Genomic DNA, 20232 nt, shown 5'->3' with positions numbered 1-20232 from the left:
TGTGGTGACAGTATCACGGGTGTGTGCATCTGCCCAAAATCATCAAAACGTAGGCACTAAGTGTGTGCACTTTTTTGCATATTAAATACATTTCAGCAAAGCTAAATTTTCATTAGAAATACTTGGAACTCCACCCCCCCAAAAAAAAAATGTCACCTCCCCACTCAAAAATATAATGAGCTTCTACCCCTAGAGTTCCTGTATTTAAATTACATTCTTGGAAAAATAAAATATAAAGAGATTTTTATAGAGCAATAAATGATGTGTAATATATATTTTAAAATGGACAATTTTAAATTTATCATTCTAGATTTCTTTACATTGCGGAGAAATTTTGAAATGGTATGCTACACATTCCTGTTTAAATCTGATGTTTCTACTCAGCAGCATGTAATCAATACCTTCAGCATCAGCTCATGGTGGGGGTAAGGTGAGCACAGTCTTAAGGAAAAGAAGGCAGGTGCCTTGCTTCTATCTCCTTCCCAACACAAAAGCTGCTCCTGCAGGTAAAAAACAAAAAACGAACAAACAAACTAATTCCATTTACTAAATGAAGGATCCTTATCTCTGGGATGGTCTTAACTGATATGCCTGCACAGAGATTTCTTATAGGGAAAAAAACAAACAAACAAAAACAAACAAACAAACAAACCAAAATCTCTGTATTTATGGGGCACACATTACTGGACAACGTCCTGTCAATGGGACTATAAAACAAAGATATTCGTGGACCAAATGTACTCCGCTATGTGGAACCTTTGCCACTGTGTCACTCATTTCCATACCTTATCATTAATTTTTTAAACTACTTTCATCATGAGTCTCAAATTATTCATCTGTATAGATTAATTAAATATCGGCTGAATTATTTGTTTTAATTTTTATAACAGTATTACTTAAATAGATGTTAAACCATCTGATTTCAACCTTTTTCTTTGCTCTTTGGTTTCTACGAGTAAAAGCGGATTCCGAACAGCCTAATTTTCTTTCATAATTCCTATAACGGCCTTAGACTTAAGTCGTCTCAGCGTTCTGAGGGCTACCTTGGCGATGTCTATAAATTATCCACCATTAGTTCGGTTCATTCTGACGTATGTAATTTAGTGCTTGCATTATTCTGAGGTGCGTTTGTTGAAAAAGGTCTTGAAGGCACTTGTGTCGGCAAAGCGGGGTCCCATGTGCTTCGCTGTCCTTTTGCATTTACGGAATTCTAACATGGCATTTCATCAGCCTCGCTCTTTGGCCTGATAAGCTAACTCATGTCCTGCAAAGAGCGAGCTGTACAGATGTTCACGGTGGACAGGGTGTCAGGGCTGAAGGTTCACTCCAGCATCCCGAGAAACCTAAAATCCGGAGGGAGGGAGAGCAGCGGCCCCATCATGGGGACAAGTGTAGGGTTCCAACCGCCCTCACTCACCTTACGCAGTAGCCAAAGCTGCCACTCAGGGTTATGGGTGACGGCCCTCGGCAGAAGACAGGATGGGCCTAGAGGTAGTACTCAGGCTTCTCCCAAGACACAGAACCAGCAGGACATGACAGAGATGGACTGGGCTTTATTATGAGAATTGGCTGGCGCAGTTAGGGGAACCCGAGAGCCCCACACTCGGCGTCTGCAAGCTGCAGAACAAGGCCAGCCAGCGGGTGGTCCAGCCTGAGCCCGGGAACCAGGGGAGCCAGGGGAGGAAGTTCTCGTCCAGGCCCGAAGACCTGAGCATCAGGGACCGGCGAAGCACACCCTGGTCCCAGTCCCAAGGCCTGAGGCCCAGGAGGGGTGACGTGTGAGGGCGGGAGGCCACGGACGCTCCGGCCCCAGCAGGCGGCCCGCGCCCTTCGTCTGCCCTTCCGTTTCATTCCCCCGCTGCGGAGGACGACCCTGCACGCTCGGCCCACGTTCACACGCTAATCGCTTCCTGGAACACCCTCGAGGGGGGAACCAAGAAATACCGTTTATCAGCCACGTGGGCGTCCCTTCGCTTAGTCAAGGTGACACATAAAATTAACGACCGCGGGTCCACCCTGAGTCAACTTGGCACCCACACGCGTTTCCTTAAGGCATGCTTAACTGTCAAATAAAAACGGTAACGAGGTCATCATTCTGCCTGCCCAACCTGACGGAACTATTAGCATCCGACTGAGGATGCGCTAAGGCCTTCCCAGACGGGGGGAGGGAGGGAGAGGGAGAGGGAGAGGGAGACAGAGACAGAGAGGCAGAGAGAGAGACCACACACAAATGGACTCACAGCAAGACGAGGAAATAAAAACGCATGGCGGTTGCGGTCCTCGCTTCTGCAGCTGGTCACCGGGTCGCCGCCACCTGCTCCGTCTGTCCGCTCTGTATTCCCTGAGCGGTCAGCGAGCACTCCAGCTGGGCATGTCCTTTACGGGGCGGGATGCCCCAGGCCTCATTCCTGGGCTCTGGGCCATTGCAGTCGGGCCTGCGTCAGGTCGGCACAGTTTTTCGTTGACCTTGAGCAGGTGCATGGAAATACCGAGGCGCCCTCAGGCGAGGGGCCTCCTGTGTCCCAGACCCCCTCTTCCTGCCTGCACTGTGGGGAAGCCCCATGTCCTCGCGGCAGGCAGGGCCACTCACGCCAAGTGGCACAGAAACCGCACTCCTGGCACACGGTGCCACCCGGGGCTGCAGCCCTCACCACCCGTTCGGTGGAGTCGCGTGTCTCCCTTTGGGACCAGGACCTGGAGGCCAGCGGGGAACAAGGTCGCGAGAGCAGGAAGCAGAAGTGTTGATAGTGGGCGGGTCACCAGGGGCAGGAGCCTGCGGTGCCACCCCCGCCCCCGCCCCTCGGGCCCTGGATCCCTGACCCTGGCTGTGGGAGGGAGGGCGGCACGCGCGAGGTGCTCGTTCAGGGCACATCCCGACTTCGGAGAGCCCTGCGAGGCGTTGCCGCCCCGCCGGCCCTGTCACTGGCCGGCTTCTTGCTAGCTAGCGGGCTGGTCTGGTGGCAGGTGAAGGAGGACGGCGGAGGGAGAAGCGCCCTTCTACCCGCCCCGCTAACGGGTAAAAACAAAAAAAGAAACGGAGGCGGAGGAAGAGAGTATCTTCGATGACCCTCTCTTGATGTATGCAAAATAGCCCCCATATGACATAATCTGTTTCAAAGTGAAGGTATCAGTGTAGAATTTTAGCAACAATATAATTCATAATTCTAACTTTCTCATTTCCCCCAGATTAGAGAGGTGCTTTGAGGCGTTTGAGGTAAGGCTTCAAAGTAAGCTATTAGGACCATTAAAGAGGTCCCAGGAAGCCTGCTTCTCTATAAATATTTACTATAAATTTTTATAAAAGAATTATGGAAAGAATTAGTCATTTATTGTTAAATCAAGGTACAAAAATTATTTGTAATCAATATTACTTACGTGAACATTTGATTTTCTAGAACATAAGATTTCATAAAAATGATCATTTCAGCACACTTGGAATGCATAATCTAATCCCAAATCAATATTAGCAGACTTGCAAAGGAAAAACTAAATAAGTATGAAATTCAGCATGGGAGAACCATTCGGAAAGTAATCGTCTCTACTACTCATTGTCTTGGTTTTGTTTTAACTACTTATTAGATTTTACAATTAAATTCTTACATGCATTCTTCTCTAAATGTCAGTGATTTGAGAACGAGTTCCCTCTAAAGCACGCCAGACTTTGAAATACATTTTTAAAAATCTTGGTCTATTAGCACATCTGTTTTCAACTCTAAAAATTGCTAATCTTTTCATCAGCAGTTCTTAGCAAGACACATATTCACTTGTAACAGTTTCAGCAAATGAAAAAGAATGACACTTGCATTCAATACTTTCTGCACAGTAGATGAAGAGGTACAGAGAAAGCTAAGGTAGTTTTCAGAATTTTTGAGAAGCAAAGAAAAGAGAACTTCATATGTGGTTCCAAAGAATGCATCATGACACAATTTTTGATTGTCACTCACCTGTATAAGAACTTTGAATATTTTACATTTATAATTATTCTAAGATGCCATTTCTAAAAGTACCATAAAAATCATGTTTTGTTATCATCTAGTATAAAACAATTAAACAAATATATATAAGTAATTACATGTGACTATTATTATTTATTCAGTTTTAAATATTTTGAACATTTCATATTTTATAAAAATAATTTAAATATATATGCATACCAAATCTCTTCAAAAGGTTCTATGAATATCACAAATTCCTTTTTAAGGAAATGCAGAGATATTTTAAAAAATAATAGTCATGTAAATAATTCAAGCAACATTTTTCTTTATCTCTGTTTATATTAACTTCCATCATCTACAATAAAAACTCTTTTCATTCATTGCTACTTTATTCATTGTTCAAATTCAGTTCATCTAACTAAAACAAGCCCTCGAACTTTAAATAGTCAAAGAAATTTTCCACAGAAACTTTCAAGTTTCCTCTGTCCCAACAACCCTATTCTCATTTGACCTAGTAAAGGATTACATATGTATTAACATATATTTCTGTAGGAGTATCAAAATATAGACCCAGTGTATACTGTAAATGCTACATTCGTTTCTTCTCATCCATAAAGCTTTGTTAAGCAACTCAAAATACACATTTTCCCATTTGATATCAGAAATATCATCTTTGAATAGAAAACATTAAACATTTAAAATATACGTATCGCTTTGTAGACCAACTCAAAACCATGACTTTTTCAAAAACAGTTGCTATATAAATGTTAAATTACTTGTATAAAAAGGTATTACAAGACTAGCATTATCAAGTCTGCACTACCCACTAGTGGCAAAATATGGTAAATGCACTTTTCTTTTATAATTAAGACCAGTTTTATCTTGAATATTAGCTTTCTCAATTAAATTTACAGCCCATCCTATTATAGAGAAAATACATGTAGACTCTAAACATAGCAAGATTTTTTTTTGCTATGAATTATTTTTCCTGTATAAAATTAATTTACTATAAATGTTCACACCTAGAGACATCATGTTCAGTTAGCTACCTGTGAATATAAATGCTGAGTCCACGTAAAAATGCCTGCATGTATATACATGCACACGCATGCGCAGACACACACACACACCATATACATATATCTCCAAAGTTTATTCTAGAAACAGAACCTCTCTGACAATCTCACATGAATCCATAAAGGAGAAATAAACTGAATCTAGCTGTTAGCGTTCTTTAATTTGCTCCTTATAGAGAAATGTTCTCAGACTACCCTTGTATGGTTCTCACTGAAATTACTTTTTGTTATAAATGATTTTTATGCAGGAGATAATTGCTTAGGAATATTAGGAAAAGCTCTTCCTCCTTTCAAATCTCAGTAGTCCCCAGGGCTAACACAGCTGACCGCTACTGAACTTGTGCGTAGTGAGGCCCGTGCTCTGTGGCCATGGGGCTGCCTGCATGTCATCTGGAGTTAAAGCACGTGCTGGCGTCAAAGCTTCTTGACCATCCCGTCATGTGAATTCGGCAAACTTAAGTTAATGATGCTGCTTTATCACCTGCTGAAAACGAACGCGAAGCGACATTCGTTTGGGAACTCTGCCACGTCTCCGCAAGGCACTGTCACCTAGCTCGCCGAATAACAACTGATGGGAGGGTGCTTCAGACTAAGGCACGATTACCTAATGGATTTAGACCCTGGCTTCTTCAGACAACTGTCGGCACACATATGGCTTGTATGTGTGTATGTATTTATACATACACACAAATATTGCATGGGCATCAGCTCACTGTCGGATCATTCGAGAGCATTTAGCTCGTCGTTATTTTTGCTTGGTATTTTTCTTTGCTCATTATTCTATCCCACATACTCGTCTAACGCAATGCTTTAGTACCGCACGTACGTTCAATTAATATGGTTTAAATAAGATTAAAAATAATTAAAATGGAAAAGGCTCATGACATAATTCTATTGGTGAAAATGCGAAGGAAAAATAAAATGGCATGTGGCAACGCTAAGGCCAGTGTGAGAAGAATCTGAAGACGCTTCGGGTATGTCGATATTTTCGGACTGCTTTATAAAAGAGAAAGATAAAAGTATTCGGTACGGATGCTATGGCACAATGACATCTTCGGCGGTCCCCTCACGTGTGCCCGAGATGAACGGTTAATTGTGCCATGCGGTCGAGCAATATGAATGAGTTATTTAGAACGAGTTCTCTTATGGCCTGAGTCTGAGTCTACTGGCGACAAGAGTTCGGTGTTCCTCTTGTAGAGGAAACCCAAGTTTTTAACCTCTTCTGCCCTTGTCTGTGGAGCCTGCGGCCTTCTGCCCAGCCGGTCGCGCACCGAGAGGAGAAAACGCTCGTTTCATTCATTCCTTTACACTGCACGCCTCCATACCTCGTTCACGCTTTTCGCCTCCGATCCTTTCAGTTCTTCGTACTTCCACTTCCACAAAGACACAGCTGACTCCAGCCGTTCTATTTCTTTCTCCAGAGATGAACGGATTCTAAATGAAGAATTACAAGTGAGATACACTTATGATTTAAAAATAATTATGGAAATGCATTCGATTTTAGATATGCTATTTTCCTAATTTTTCATATTTATATATAGTCATTGTAATGACAGAAAACCTTTTTCGGTTTATTAAAAATTATAAATATTGAATAAAACTTGTTTTAATTTGTTATTCTGTCAATTAGCTTTACAGTAGATTAAATGTAGTTCATTGAGCTTTGCCCACGTCAAAATAATTGACTTTCTATCTGCTTTCTCCTGTATTTTTATTTGTTGGGGTTACATGAATAGAACATGAGAATGTTTTTAGGCATCAAAATTTTTTTTAAAGGTATATGTAAAATATGAAGTTTTTATTAAAGGATATTAATTACATGTGTATACTGAAGCATACGCTGTTAAATTTCTCCTTAACATTAATTTTGAGAATTATTTTATTTATAAATAGAATATGAAAATTGTACTTGAAAATTTGAGAAATGTCTCAATTTTTAAATTTACAATTCAAAAAGATACATGCTGAAAAATCAATGCCAGATTTTAACCTTACGCTTTAATAAATCAAATGCTAATGTTAGCCAAAAGAGGTCACATTAACATAAAAAAAGATTTATTATTACTGTAGAATAAATGCTGATCTTCAGAAAGGTCACCAAAATTACCAGGATAACTATTCCTTCTAGGATGTTAAAAGAAGTTCAGGAACATTTCAAACTATAAATTTATTTAACTTTTAATCTTATGTATACAGAAATATGGGTACATTCTAAAGATATAACTATATTAGATTACATCTAGACTTAGCATTTGTATTCCTAGTTCACAAAATAAAAATAATTTCGTTAAAGTATATAAAATTAATATTTGTATTCCTTATTTAAGGCAAATTAGTAATAAATGTATATATTCCTCTTAGTATGTATCTTAAATAAAATAACTGATGATTATTAGTTTACTGAAAGAAAATATTGTATTTTATTATGTAAAAAGGTACAATTTAACCAGAGAAATGAGAGGACAGGCAATTCATAAAAATTAATGACAACGTGATGCTTAAATATTTTTTAGTATAGCCTTGTCATAAAAATGTTGCAACTATTTACGCAAACCTTAAGGACATTGCACACTTACATGCATGCAGCAGAGGGCACTCTTTAATCTTTAATTTTCTGGCCTAATCAATTTATTCTATATTTTAGAAAGATTTTCATAATTGATTATTTATACAGTTAAATTTTTAATGAAAATTTAAGCTATGATCATAGTACTCAAACTACAAAAAGGCGAAGAAAAAAGTAATTTTACACTGAAGCATAGTACATATTTTATACACAAATTCTTTTTTAAAAACTAAATTAAGATAAAGATCAGCAAAAATACAGCATTTTAATATGTTATAAACTTCTAAAAATTGGATTGCTAAAATACAAAAATTTGCAGAATATAAAAGACAAAGTGTGAACCAAAATAATTTTTATGGAAAGTGTGATTATATTTCTATGCACTCTTTTGATACATTGTAAACTATTATGATCCCATAATAATTGGGCATAAAATTTAGCTATCCAAACAGGAAGATTAAACAAAATATTTCTCAGGGGTGAAAATTCCTGAAACATTAAAATTTGGGAATAAATATTAATCATTTATGAACTGTGAAAATTCATTGTAAAATATCTAATCAATATTATTTTATAGTTCTATTCATGTAGAATGTTTGTACCAGACAAAAATAATTACCTTGTAATAACATTTAGATATCTATTTTTCTATCAGTCCAATCACAGTATTTGTGAAAGGCTTGTGTGCACACTTTCGCTATTTCAATCCATTTAAACAATGGAAATTGAAACTACTGTATTATATACAAATAAATTCATACTTAATTATATATATTACCCCCAGTTTGTTTTTTATTCTGCCTCGTAAGAGTTTTATCACTCAAGAGGTAGAAAAAATGTTTCAAATTTGGGGACCACATTTTAAAGGGCATCAAATATTCCACAAATATTCCCTCAAATAGGAACAAAAATAGCATACTGAGGAATTCGTATGAGTGGTTGCTTTCTCAGACGTTATTTGTGTTTGATCCTTTAAAGATCAAAAGTGAAGAAAGCAAGGGCAGATGGCGTTTTCCAGCGCGCTTCGCGACTTTGGCCTCCCACTGAGGGCGCCCTTCTTCCTTGAACCCAAGTCGGCCTTTGAGACTGTCTCCACCAAGACGCACAGCAAAGTGGTGCTCTGTGACTTTTCAGGCAAGGTCATTAAAATATGATACATTTCTCTGCGCACCTTTAAGAGGTTCACTGGTAATACAGCCAGGAAGCCACACGGGCCACACGCAGGTGTCACCACTGAGGCCTGACCTGGGAACTAAGGTCTGTCACCAAATTTGGGAGTGAGTGAGGCTTCAGATGAGGCCAGTCCCCAGGCTTCAAGTCTCCCCCAGCTTCAGAGCTATCCCATCTGAAGCCACACGTAGCAAAGCCACGCTCAAGATTCATGAATGGATACATGGTGATTGTTATTTCAAGAACCAGTATTTGGAAAGTTCTGTTACAAAACGATAGAAAAATGGAACATAAGCATCGCTATCCATAGTTTTACAGAAGACAATATAGCACCCTCTTGGCTAACTCAACATCATACAGCTAGAATATGTCAAAGCCAAGATGAATATCAGGCCACTTAAACTCAAGTCTACTGCTCTTTCCTCATACCAAAAATGGTCAATGAGTATCTTTTTCTATGATGAATCCCTCACAAAATTGTGAGTTGTCTGTTTTTAATATTATTTTCACTGTAATGTTATAAAAATACACTAATTTTATCATATATATATACACACATATGTGTGTGTGTGTGTGTGTGTGTATAAAATTCAAATATGATTAAGGTAAACCTACCAGAGATGATGAGGACAAGGTTACCATAAAAACTAATAAATTATAAATTACCCTTCAAGTTTTAAAAAGTAAATATATATTCTAAATATATATTCTCTAAATATATATTCATATATGCATACCATTTATTAAATATTAGAACATAATGACTAGTCATGGGTGAAATATGTTATAGAATGGCCAGTTTTCTAGACTTAACAATTTTAAGAATTCTGAAAATCAAACTTGGTTAGGGGAGACAATGATTAGCACTTACTCTCTCTCTTCCCATAAGATTTTTTGGAACTCATCCAAATGCACCTGCGAAGCAGAAATTTTGGGCACTTCATTCCCCAGAGGCAGGTTCTCTGCTTGGGGCGTTAATCCAGGTTTCAACGTACAGTCTTTGGACCCACCATTCTTGAATAAATTAGGACAATCAGGATTGAGTTTCATCTCCTCATTTAATCTTAATGGGTCAAGAATCAAACCTTCCTCCTAAAAGGAAAAAACACAAAACGACTGTTACTGTTGAATTTTTTAAATCTCTCAGTAGAAAAATCATGAAGAACATTTCCATATTTTTGGAAGGAAATAAATGTGATGACTCAGGTCGAACTTTAACTTGCATTCTTCAACCATTGTTTTTCTTTCCTTCCATGTTCTACCTTATTATAATAAAATACAGTTCTCGAAAAGTCTGCTTTAACTTTTAAAGTTTTCTTTTTCTAATCTCAGCTAAAAATAGCCCTGCACAAGCTTAAACAGCTGTAAAGAATTATTTAATGAGTTTATGAATTTCTCTTTAAAGTTGATTTTGTCACAAGGCACTTGAGAGTTTCAAAGTAAAGCCAACTGATTATTTTTTAACATCTTTGGAGGACGGGAAGAAAGAATTTTCAAAGAACTCTTGAATGTTTTAATAAGCTATTTATTGAACTATTTTTTAGATCACTAGTTAAAGATCAAATAGAATTTAATGGGACATTTTAATATATATGAGTATCATTTATCATAACAGCACACTACATCAAAATCTTATGTCATAATTCCTAAACTTTACCAAACTCGTTCTATAAATATTTGTCTATAGTTTAAATTCGTCCTGATTTCTGGTTTTAAAATGAGATAAAGCCAAGTTCAAATAAAATCTTAATGATGTTTCATTTTTAGTATTTATTTTTAAAATAGTATGTGGATGTTAGGTTACTAGTATGACTCATCCCTTCATTCCCTCAAAAATTAAGTTATTATGTATGTTATTTTGAAAAACAATAAAACAACACATGTGTTGTTCTCCTTGGAAAATATTGTGGGAAGACAATGCTTTTATACACAAGTATCTTTCTCATTAGGCTTAGAGTTAGTAGGAAAATTGGTCAAAATAAAAACAACTAATTGGAACTTTTTCAATAGCCAATACTTCGCTATTATCACGAGGAATTTTAACTATGGTTTTTTCTAAATAAACAAACTTTTAATGAATATCTACTATGTATGATCTGTTCTTGACAGTGATGATACAAAGGTATTCCAGATGAAGTCCCAAGATACCGAGAATTTCTCAGCAAAATATATATGAAGAGAATCTGTCACGTTCTCAAAGGTGGTGTCTATTACTTATAATAATAAATAATTTGTACACTCAGAGCAACTTCTGTGAGCTACATTCCCTTATCTTCATCATTACATTAAATACAGACATTACTACAATTGAATTTTGAGAATATATAACCTTTTTTCCAAAGCTGTAGACAACGGGACTAACAGCCTCAATTGCAAAGTTAAATAGTATTAAAAAATAAAATAAAATAAACATGAAACTAAATAAGCATGAGTAATTACACTTGCAATCTTTTAAAAATCTTCATTTACAATGAAATTTAGATTATATTTACAACTTCAATACATTATGGAAAGGCTTAAAATTTTAGATGGAACTATAGAAGAGCAATTTTATGTTTTCAGAGATGGAATTAGATAGGGAATAATACAAATTAATACTATGAAAAGAGGTGACATGAATTCTTCAAGCTTCCCAAAGTATGTTCCATGTGTTGTTAATAGTATTTACCAGGTTAAAAGCGAAGGGGAATGAGGGGAATGGTTCCTGGATAATTAAGTGTATAAACTGTTAAATAGTTTTCAAGTTCATTTGCTGGAGAATTTTCAGGAACTTCATGATTCTAACTATACCAAGAAATTCCGAGGGTAGGTTATGTGAGGTGTTCCATAAAGGTGTTTGCCTATGGTACACATCTTACAGGAATTAATTCTGGGGCCAGAGCCCCAAATCTTGGGAAATGTTTAAACTACTGAATGGATGATTTACTATTATTGACATAATTAGGATAAATGGAATGAAATCTCTCCAAATATTTTCTTTCATATAAAAAATGCTGGGTTAATTTTTGTTTAAAAATATATTTGTAAGATCACTAACGTGAGCTGAATTTTGTCTCCTCAAAAATCATGTGGTGAAGTCCTAACACCCAGTACCTCAGCATGTGATTGTGTTTGGGGATGGGTCTTTGCAGAGGTTAAAATGAGGTGCGCCTAATGATGGTACCCTTTTAAGAGGGATCGTGGACATGGATGGCTATTTATAAGCCAAAGAGAAAGGCCTCGAAGAAACCAATCCTGCTGGCACCTTGATCTCAAACCTTCCAGCCTCTAGAACTGTGTGAAAATTAATTTGTGCTGCTGAAGCCACAGTCACCAGTGGGGTCATGATTCTCCCTTCCCGCCCATCCCGATGGAAGGCATCCTAACACGCCCACAGTTTCCAGAACCTTCTGTGAGCGTTCTCCTCACCTTGCTATCTGCGTTCTCCTTCGCAGGAAGTTCTCTCTCTACCAAACACTCTCTGACAGACTCGCACGTCTGTGAGCCCATGTGACATTGGTCTGTTTGTGCACAGGTCACTCCTGGGAAACTGGGACGCTTCAGGTCCTGGGTGACTCTGGCCCCCGACGCCCCCGCCGGACGCGGCAAACCTTGTTTCTTTTTCAGGGCGCTCAGTTCTTTCACGGCCATCTCTAACTTCACCCGGAGCTGCCTCCCTTCCTCCCGGGCCCTGTCCCTTTCGGCCCGAACTTGGCCCCACTTCGCCCTCCAGTTGGCGGTGCAGTCCGACCACCACCGCATTGTCTTCTCCATCTGGGCAGCCCTGGCCTTGACCTCCTCGAGCTCCCGCAGCCAGAGCTCCTCGCAGATGTCCCAGTCGCCGGCGGGGCACGGGCGGGCACAGACGTCGTGAGCAGCACGAGACTGCAGCCCATCCAGGGGCAGACAGGAGTGGCAGGTCTCCCGTGGGGACGAGGCAGGTGCCACCGTGTCACAAGGTGCTTGAACCGCTGACTGCCGCGGGGCACGGAAAATCTGTGTTTCCTCGATTAACCGATAGATGGAATCTAAATTCATATTTGTCTTTCCAGGCCTAAGAAAAAACAAACAAACAAACAAAAAACATAATTGACATACGAATTTCCCTTGCAACGATAAGAGCAACATTCACATTTTTGAAAAGTTGATAAAAACGATGCATCTTTTCAACATTGCATATTTTCTTTTCCAGCATAACTAAAAATATAGAGGAATTTATGCATTTGTAATTATCCTCAAAGAAAGAGAAATTGCTCATATTGAATCTTGCTAAACGAAGACAAATAAAAATCCCGAGATGCAAGTGGGGACAGGAATAATTCATTTTAACAAATCGATTCTATCATGTAGTATTTATGTAACACGTACTGTCCATTAATGACTCAGTGAACGCTTTTCCCCCTGCTGACCAAAGTCTCAGGTGGAATACAGAATCTATTGGTCTCTGAGATGAGCCTCTGTCCCAGCCCCAGGGGCTAAACCATGATTGGTCTAAATCTTCCGAAATGACATCCATTCACTAGTCTCGAGGGAGCATATGGCCTGGTTTACTGATGAGAGGTGAAGGAAAGTCTGATGGAGAAGTGTCCCATCTACAAAAATTTGAAAGCATCAGAATGAGAAATGCTTTCTCCTCTGTTTTCTTCCTGCCCGAACAAAGACGTGAGTCTGGAAGAAGGTGAGTGCAATGGCCACCCCGTAGCATTGTAAACGTCAGAACAGCAAGAGGAAAAGAAGATAATGACTGGATTCTACGCGAAATGCATGGTCCGTCCTTACAGATTTTATAGTCCGAAGAATGAGATAAGTGCATATAATAATAATAATAATAATAATAATCCGCAGTATGAAACAATCTTGATTCGATCGATCTTTTTTACTACATATTAAGGGTCACATCAGTGTTAGCTTCCTAACACTGGTTTGGACGACATTCTCTAAGAGCAAAACTAAAGACGCGATGAACCGATGTAAAGAGCCTTCACAGCATAGATAACACCGAGCAGAGTCTTAGCAATCTCGAAGCTTTATAAAGAAAATAAAAACGGCTTTCCATATAAAACAGCACAAGGCAAATTAATTGATAAATGCAAACTCTGCTTATCACGTCCATTACTTATTCAATATAGCAATGTTGCTGTATTGAGGATACAGCAATTTAAATCTTTGTAATAAGCACTTAAAATAATAGGTTAATCTACAAATTAACGAAACTCTGTGTTTGTATAAGATCACCCTTTTTATTATCAAATGAGATTTTCTGGTGTAAATAACATTTTGTGACCTTAATGCCTCTCAGTTTTTTCATTTGCTCTTACACAGTGACAGATCAGAAACTATCTCTTTACAAACCGTTCATTTAACCAACTGAAGGTGTTTCATTATACCAACAGCTTGCAAAATAAGCCTCTGTTCACTAAGAAAAGACTATATGATATGATATGTATATCGCTTTCGGTTGCAGAAAAAAAGAACACATTTTAACTAGAGTTCTATAGAGGTGTCAAACAAATCCACTCCTTACTATAATACAACAGGAGTATGGATTCATTGTTGTGATTATGTTGATTATGTTTGTTAGCACTAGTGTATGTCCAATTATATTTTAATTAATACTGATTTGGAGTAACTTTTACCTTCTATACTGTAATTTAGAGGGCAATGAAAATATAAATGATCAAATTTCTTGGACAACCAGTAAACCAAGACCAATATTCTAAAAAAAAAAAAAAAAAAAAGAACAAAAGGAACGTTTAATTAAAAGCACATTAAATATTATATATACTTTCAAATATATACCCACTATTCTCTAATGAATTATTCCTTTTAGTTAAAATTCCAAAATGAAGACAAAAATTTATTTCAGCATATTAAATTTACCCTTGCCATTTTTCAAAATAAATCAGTACCATAAAATTATAATGTCTTTAAAAATGTCATGTTAAGTTTTATTTCACTAGTGTTTTGAAGACTGTATAATTGGATTCTGGTACATTGAGACTTTGCCTACCAATTAGCTGTGTGTTTTTTTCACATCTGACTATACAGAACAGAGTTGGGCTTAATCATGCAGTCCTTGAACTAGAATAGTTATTTCCTACTCTGAAGTTTCTCAAGCAAGTGGAGTGGGTATATTTAATCCTCATGTGTTTTTATTAAATCGTTCATTTTCCCTGTACATATGTGCATACACTTTATGTTTTATTTCAGATGACTGTAAACGTATGTGTCAGTGGCTGTACCACAAAGCCTCACATGTGTGAAAAAATAGTTTTATGCCATTGACTCTTTTCTTATTCGGATTTTTGCATTGTTCTCACAACAAAAAGTGGGGGTGGGGCACAAGGGAATGCTGGGAGGTGATGGATATATTTATTACCTTGATTCACGAGTACACGTATACATCCAGACTTAGCAAATCGTATGCATTCAATACTTGCAGTCTTCTGTATTAATCACACCTCAGTAAAGCTGTTAAAAATGTTCACAGGATAAGGTATCATGATTCCTGCAAGCATTTTTTGATGCAGTACATAACCAAATAAATACAATTTGGTAGGTATGCAATGTTTAAATAATATGTATTACTAAACACATTATTCCTCACTAAAGAGGAGGTTAATGTGTAAGTTAACGCTGGACCGTAGACTCTATCGGTTCCAGCTCTGACTTTGCTGCTTTCTAAACAGATGATCTAGAACAAACTGTACACACTGCCTTTGACTCACATCCTTATTTATAAAAGGAGACAGAAATATCACATGACCATAAAATGGGGAAATGCCTGCAGACTGGCTGGCCCAGGCCGTCTCTTAGGCAAGATGATAGTTTTCCTCATGCTATAGAAGTTACTAATATGTCACCTTAGAATACCGTGTTAATTCTTTTGTTTTTTTTCTCTTTTCTCAAAGAGAAATGGTGTAATTCAAAAACAAGAAGAGCAATAAATAAATGAAGTTTACAAAAAAGTTCCGAATTTCATTTAATAACGCTACAATCTCAATTTCATATCATATTAATATTATTCAGTGAGATATTCAGTACTATTACCTTCATCCAAGAAACAAGAAACTGGGGCTTGGGGTTCTAAGGTAACCAGCCCAAATCCTACACTTGGAGGGGGTCGACCCAGTTCGGGAATTAAAGAAATTTGAATCCAGAGCCACAGCCTCAACATATCAAAATTCTACAACTTCGAAATACCTATTTTCACAATAGCGAGATCGTCTTTCAGATTATTTCATAAATATATCCGGCAGCCTTCCATTCTGAATATTTTTATGCTCAAATATCTCCCAATAAATCACACCGCGATTAGTCAACTGATCTTGATGTGACACTTTGAGCAGATTCAATCTCCTTGTCATAGCTTAAGAAACTGCTCAGTGAGGGGCTTGTCCATCCCTCCAAATGGCCCGGCCATTCTGCATCCATGTCCCACGCTTCAGCCGCCCCGCTGAGCCTTGCTGCTCACGCAAACCTGGCCTCAGCAACACGCGTGGCGCAATCCGGTGGCTACGCAGGAGCTCCGCCCCTTCTCCCCACGCGCCCCGCCCCCGGCTTCTCATCCTTGGGAGCAAGCAGCTAGTGAGACCCACGTCGCCCGTCTTCCATCCCTTACAGGCCCTGCACCTGAGTGAGAAATCCGCCTTTCGCATCCTCTGGATAGTAAACAAAAAAAGACATGGCTTTGGCCAACTTGGCACCTTGCGAATAATCAAAGCGATAAATCAAATTAACAATCACAAATTTCAACTGTCTTTGAAAGAAATAAACAGTGTACCGTGACTCAGTACATACCTACATTCTTAGAGAAGTCTCTCTGAAGTGGTGTCTTATGTATTATCTGAAGAATGAAGTAGAAAAGAAATAAAAGCATTTTTGGCCAAAGTTGCACTATTGGGGAAGAATAAAACAGGGTCCAAAGGGCTTTTGTTTTATTGTTTATACTTATTGCTTTCCATTAACCTATAGGAAATGAATTCTAAATGAAACTTTTTAGGTTTTTTTTTTTTTCTCCAAGGAGTATAGGACTTCTAATACATATACAATAATGTTAATAAAAGCCATAAGCAAATAGATTAATCTGAATTCAAAACATAATGCTAAGGAACAGTTGTTACTATAGATATGACACCATACACTCTGATAAAAAGAGGGGGGGAAGAAAGGATCAGTTTTTAATACTCAGGAAAAGAAACACATTGTATTTTAAAATGTGGCCTGTCAAGCATGCACAAAGGATTAGTATAAAAATGTATGCATTTCGCGTATGTCTAAAGTAGAAAAAAGATAACGTATTTTTAGGAATACTTTGCAAGAAAACACGAAACAGTAAATGTGAGAACTGCCACTGTTGACAATGAAGTAAGTGAAACAATTACAGTGAATGGCTCTATGACTTCACTTCTAGAGAGTTCCAATTTCGCCCATGGTTAAGTATCACATTTAAAAACCCATACACTTTGGCAAATTATACGGACGGTTATAGTTAGTCTGTGTTTGCTGTTGTGAATGTGAGATTTCAGAATCACACAGAGGCAGGAAATACTTACACAAAGAAGGCAACTAAATAATACAAAATAAATTTGTACATGTTGCCAATTATTTAAAACTCCGATACTTTATTTCTCAAAAGCATTGTAGTATAAGATAAGCATAAATGTAAACGTTTAAAAGCAAATAAATGTGTTTGCCAAGAGTCATTACTAAATTGTAAACTGCATAACCTGATCGGACAGAAATTATTTCAGACTGGGCATGGAATTCCTTTTTCCAGCTGACTTTTCCCTGCTACCTATCTCTTTAACTTCTCACCACTACCTAAAATTGTCGAAGCCATGTGCCACTGCTTCCGATCGATGTGATGTCTTTTCTTTAACCTAGGTTTTCGGTCGAGCATTCGAGAGAAATAATATTTTTCTTAGATAATGCTCCGTGATAAAAATTAATCCCCTTTCTCTTAAACTATTTCATAATAATACTTCCAAGCTATATCTTGATATTATTGCTACCATTCTCACACAGCAGCACTTTCCTGTGCTTGAAGAAGAAAAACACTACCTTATAGGTTAAAGGTAGAAAGTGATCACTCGGACTGCTTTGGGATATGGAAAAAAAAAAAAGAATACAGAAAGATCCCAAATCCACAATCCACAATCCATTTTATAAAGTGCCAATGTATAATTCATAATGAGCCTAGGAAAAATAAAATTTCTCTTTTCTGGCAAGCTGATCATCTTGAAGCTTTTATAGTGCTTTGCTTGCCAAGTACAAATTTAAGTTCAGATAATCTAGAATTTCTTGGAGGATATAACAAAATTTAATTATGCTTATGTAGTTCTTGGGGGTGCCAACACGGTTCAAGGAAATTCTGTCTAAAAATAATCCTCAAATATCTTACCAGTGAACAAATATTAAGACATAAGGATATTTTATTTAAAACCTAAATTCATAGCTTAAGAATATTTTTTCTAAGAGTATACATAAAATCTATGCTATTTGATAGCTATTTGTTTGGAAGCCTGACACTTGTTGAATTCTTCAGCATTCCTTCATATTTATGTTTATTTTAAGGTTTCAGTGAACGAAACCACAAACTATCCCAATTTTCTAATGCAATCTAATCCAACTTAATAATGCCAAATAAATAAGCCAAAACATTTGTTGAGACCATACACCAAAAACAAAATTCGTATTAGCTGTGGTGGGACCATGGAGTCCTGTCAAACCTTATTTTCATATGAAATAATCTTACTACTATTTCCAGGGGGCTAATGGTCAGAGTGCACATTTTATCGAAAAGAACGCTGTGAAAACCTACTCACCTCAAGGACCCGACCACTGTGCGAAGTTGGACAGGTGACCCTGAATCTGGAATTCACATTGCTATATAACTACTGTTCTGCGTAATTTCATAGAGATTAAATCACACTGAGGACAACGCAACTGCGTCCATCGATACTAATTAAAAAGAAATTAAAATCCAGAGGCCCACGTAGCCAACAACTCAAATTTATAATTATTTTTCATTTACAGTGTGAGAGCAAACTACCCTGTGAAATGATTCCTATCTCAGTGCTGCTCCGGGCGGGGTTAAGAGGGAGGGTCATGCTTCTCATTTTTTATTTAAAAGCTATTTGTTAAGATTGTAGATTTCTTTGATATCAGATTCATCACCAGTTTCTAAGATTTATGCTTACTTCGAGTTTCAGTGGGAACCACAAACTAGCCCAGCTTTCCAATGCATTTCCTCAGCGAAGTTCCTAAGCCACTAACTCCATTCACACTCGCTCTTGAAGAACATCTGAGGCTAAGTGAGAAATGCTTCACAGAGCTGGTCACACTTTGCATCGAGCAAGGGAAAGCCCTTTGATGTCAGCGGATTCAGGAATATTTGTTCACACCCCTCTGATGGAATGTACGAAGCTGCCACACTATTCGGTGTGAGGCCTCTGGGAAGATTTCATGGGCTTAATAATTAAGTTTGGAGAATACGGCCCGAACGATTGTCATATTTACTTTTGAAAAGCAGTTATAAAATATTTTAACAGAAAAAATTTATTTTTAAAGTCTTTAAGAATACGTTCTTTACATGAATAATCCCAATTGGCTAAAATGTATCCCACGTTATAAAACTAAGAGGAAATACCGGAATCAGGAGCAGCAATGTTATAATGTATTTAGACTTTCGTGAGCTAGTCATTTGCTTATTTCCAAACACTTTTCTTCATCCGCCCTACATCTTGCTAAAGCAAAGCAATATTGATACAAAGCACACATGCTATTGTTTAAGTTTTATTTCTTATGTATGATCTGGATTTTAACTATCAGTGTAAAGAGCTAAATCCATATTACTGGCAGGAATTAAAATTCACTCTTTTGAATTATAAATCAGATTGAAGAAAAAGTCCTTAAAAGGCCCGACTGCCCCAAATCACGAGATTATTGGTTCATCAAATGCTATAGAGATTATCTAGAAAAGATGGGGCAAACAGGTATTTTTTTTTCCAGACAAGAGAAAGACCAGATTTAAAGAAGCTATACCCCCCACCCCACCCCCACCCCAGAGTTCAAGAGACAACATGGCAATCTTAGATTTGCAGTTACTCTTTGTCGAGGGCCACCGAGGGCCTAGTGCCCAAAACATTTGCCAAAGTAATCTTCAGACGTTTCAAAATACCCCTCAAGATGTCATGTAAGACTGCCATCCTTGTCTTGATGGTCAAGTAAAGTAATATTTTAAACACAGAAGTTAGTATTTAAATTATTTCTTCAGTATAATCATTAGACGCTGCCGTGATAAAACACATTTAACCTGAGCTAAGGAACAACAGATAAATCTGCAAATAATTAACATGGGAATGGGGGCGTGTTAGTTTCTTACTGCTGCTGTGGCAAATGACTACAAATTTGATGTCTTAAGGCCATATGAATTTATTAAATCAGTTCTGAAGTGCAGAAGTCCAACATAAATTCCTCTGGGCTGAGATCAAGGTGCGGGCAG

The 20232-nt window shown here is 37.7% G+C and overlaps 1 protein-coding gene across 2 annotated transcripts in view; it reads right to left on the bottom strand.

The window, feature by feature from the left end:
• CCDC102B (coiled-coil domain containing 102B) overlaps nucleotides 1-20232 on the bottom strand; it is an 82445-nt gene that overhangs the window by 40130 nt on the left and 22083 nt on the right. For both annotated transcript variants that reach the window (XM_016121002.2, XM_036230123.1), the window contains exons 2-4: nucleotides 12156-12780; nucleotides 9619-9839; nucleotides 6337-6445 (exon numbers count right to left, since the gene is read on the bottom strand). In XM_016121002.2, coding sequence (XP_015976488.2) covers nucleotides 6337-6445; nucleotides 9619-9839; nucleotides 12156-12764 — 939 coding nt within the window. In that variant the 5' untranslated portion in view covers nucleotides 12765-12780. The remainder of the gene's footprint in view (nucleotides 1-6336; nucleotides 6446-9618; nucleotides 9840-12155; nucleotides 12781-20232) is intronic.

Source organism: Rousettus aegyptiacus, unplaced genomic scaffold (assembly GCF_014176215.1).
Source record: "Rousettus aegyptiacus isolate mRouAeg1 unplaced genomic scaffold, mRouAeg1.p scaffold_m13_p_12, whole genome shotgun sequence".
NCBI classification, from domain to species: domain Eukaryota; kingdom Metazoa; phylum Chordata; class Mammalia; order Chiroptera; family Pteropodidae; genus Rousettus; species Rousettus aegyptiacus.
The sequence above is the reverse complement of the archived record's forward strand: the minus strand, read 5'-3'. Positions and strand labels throughout refer to the sequence as shown.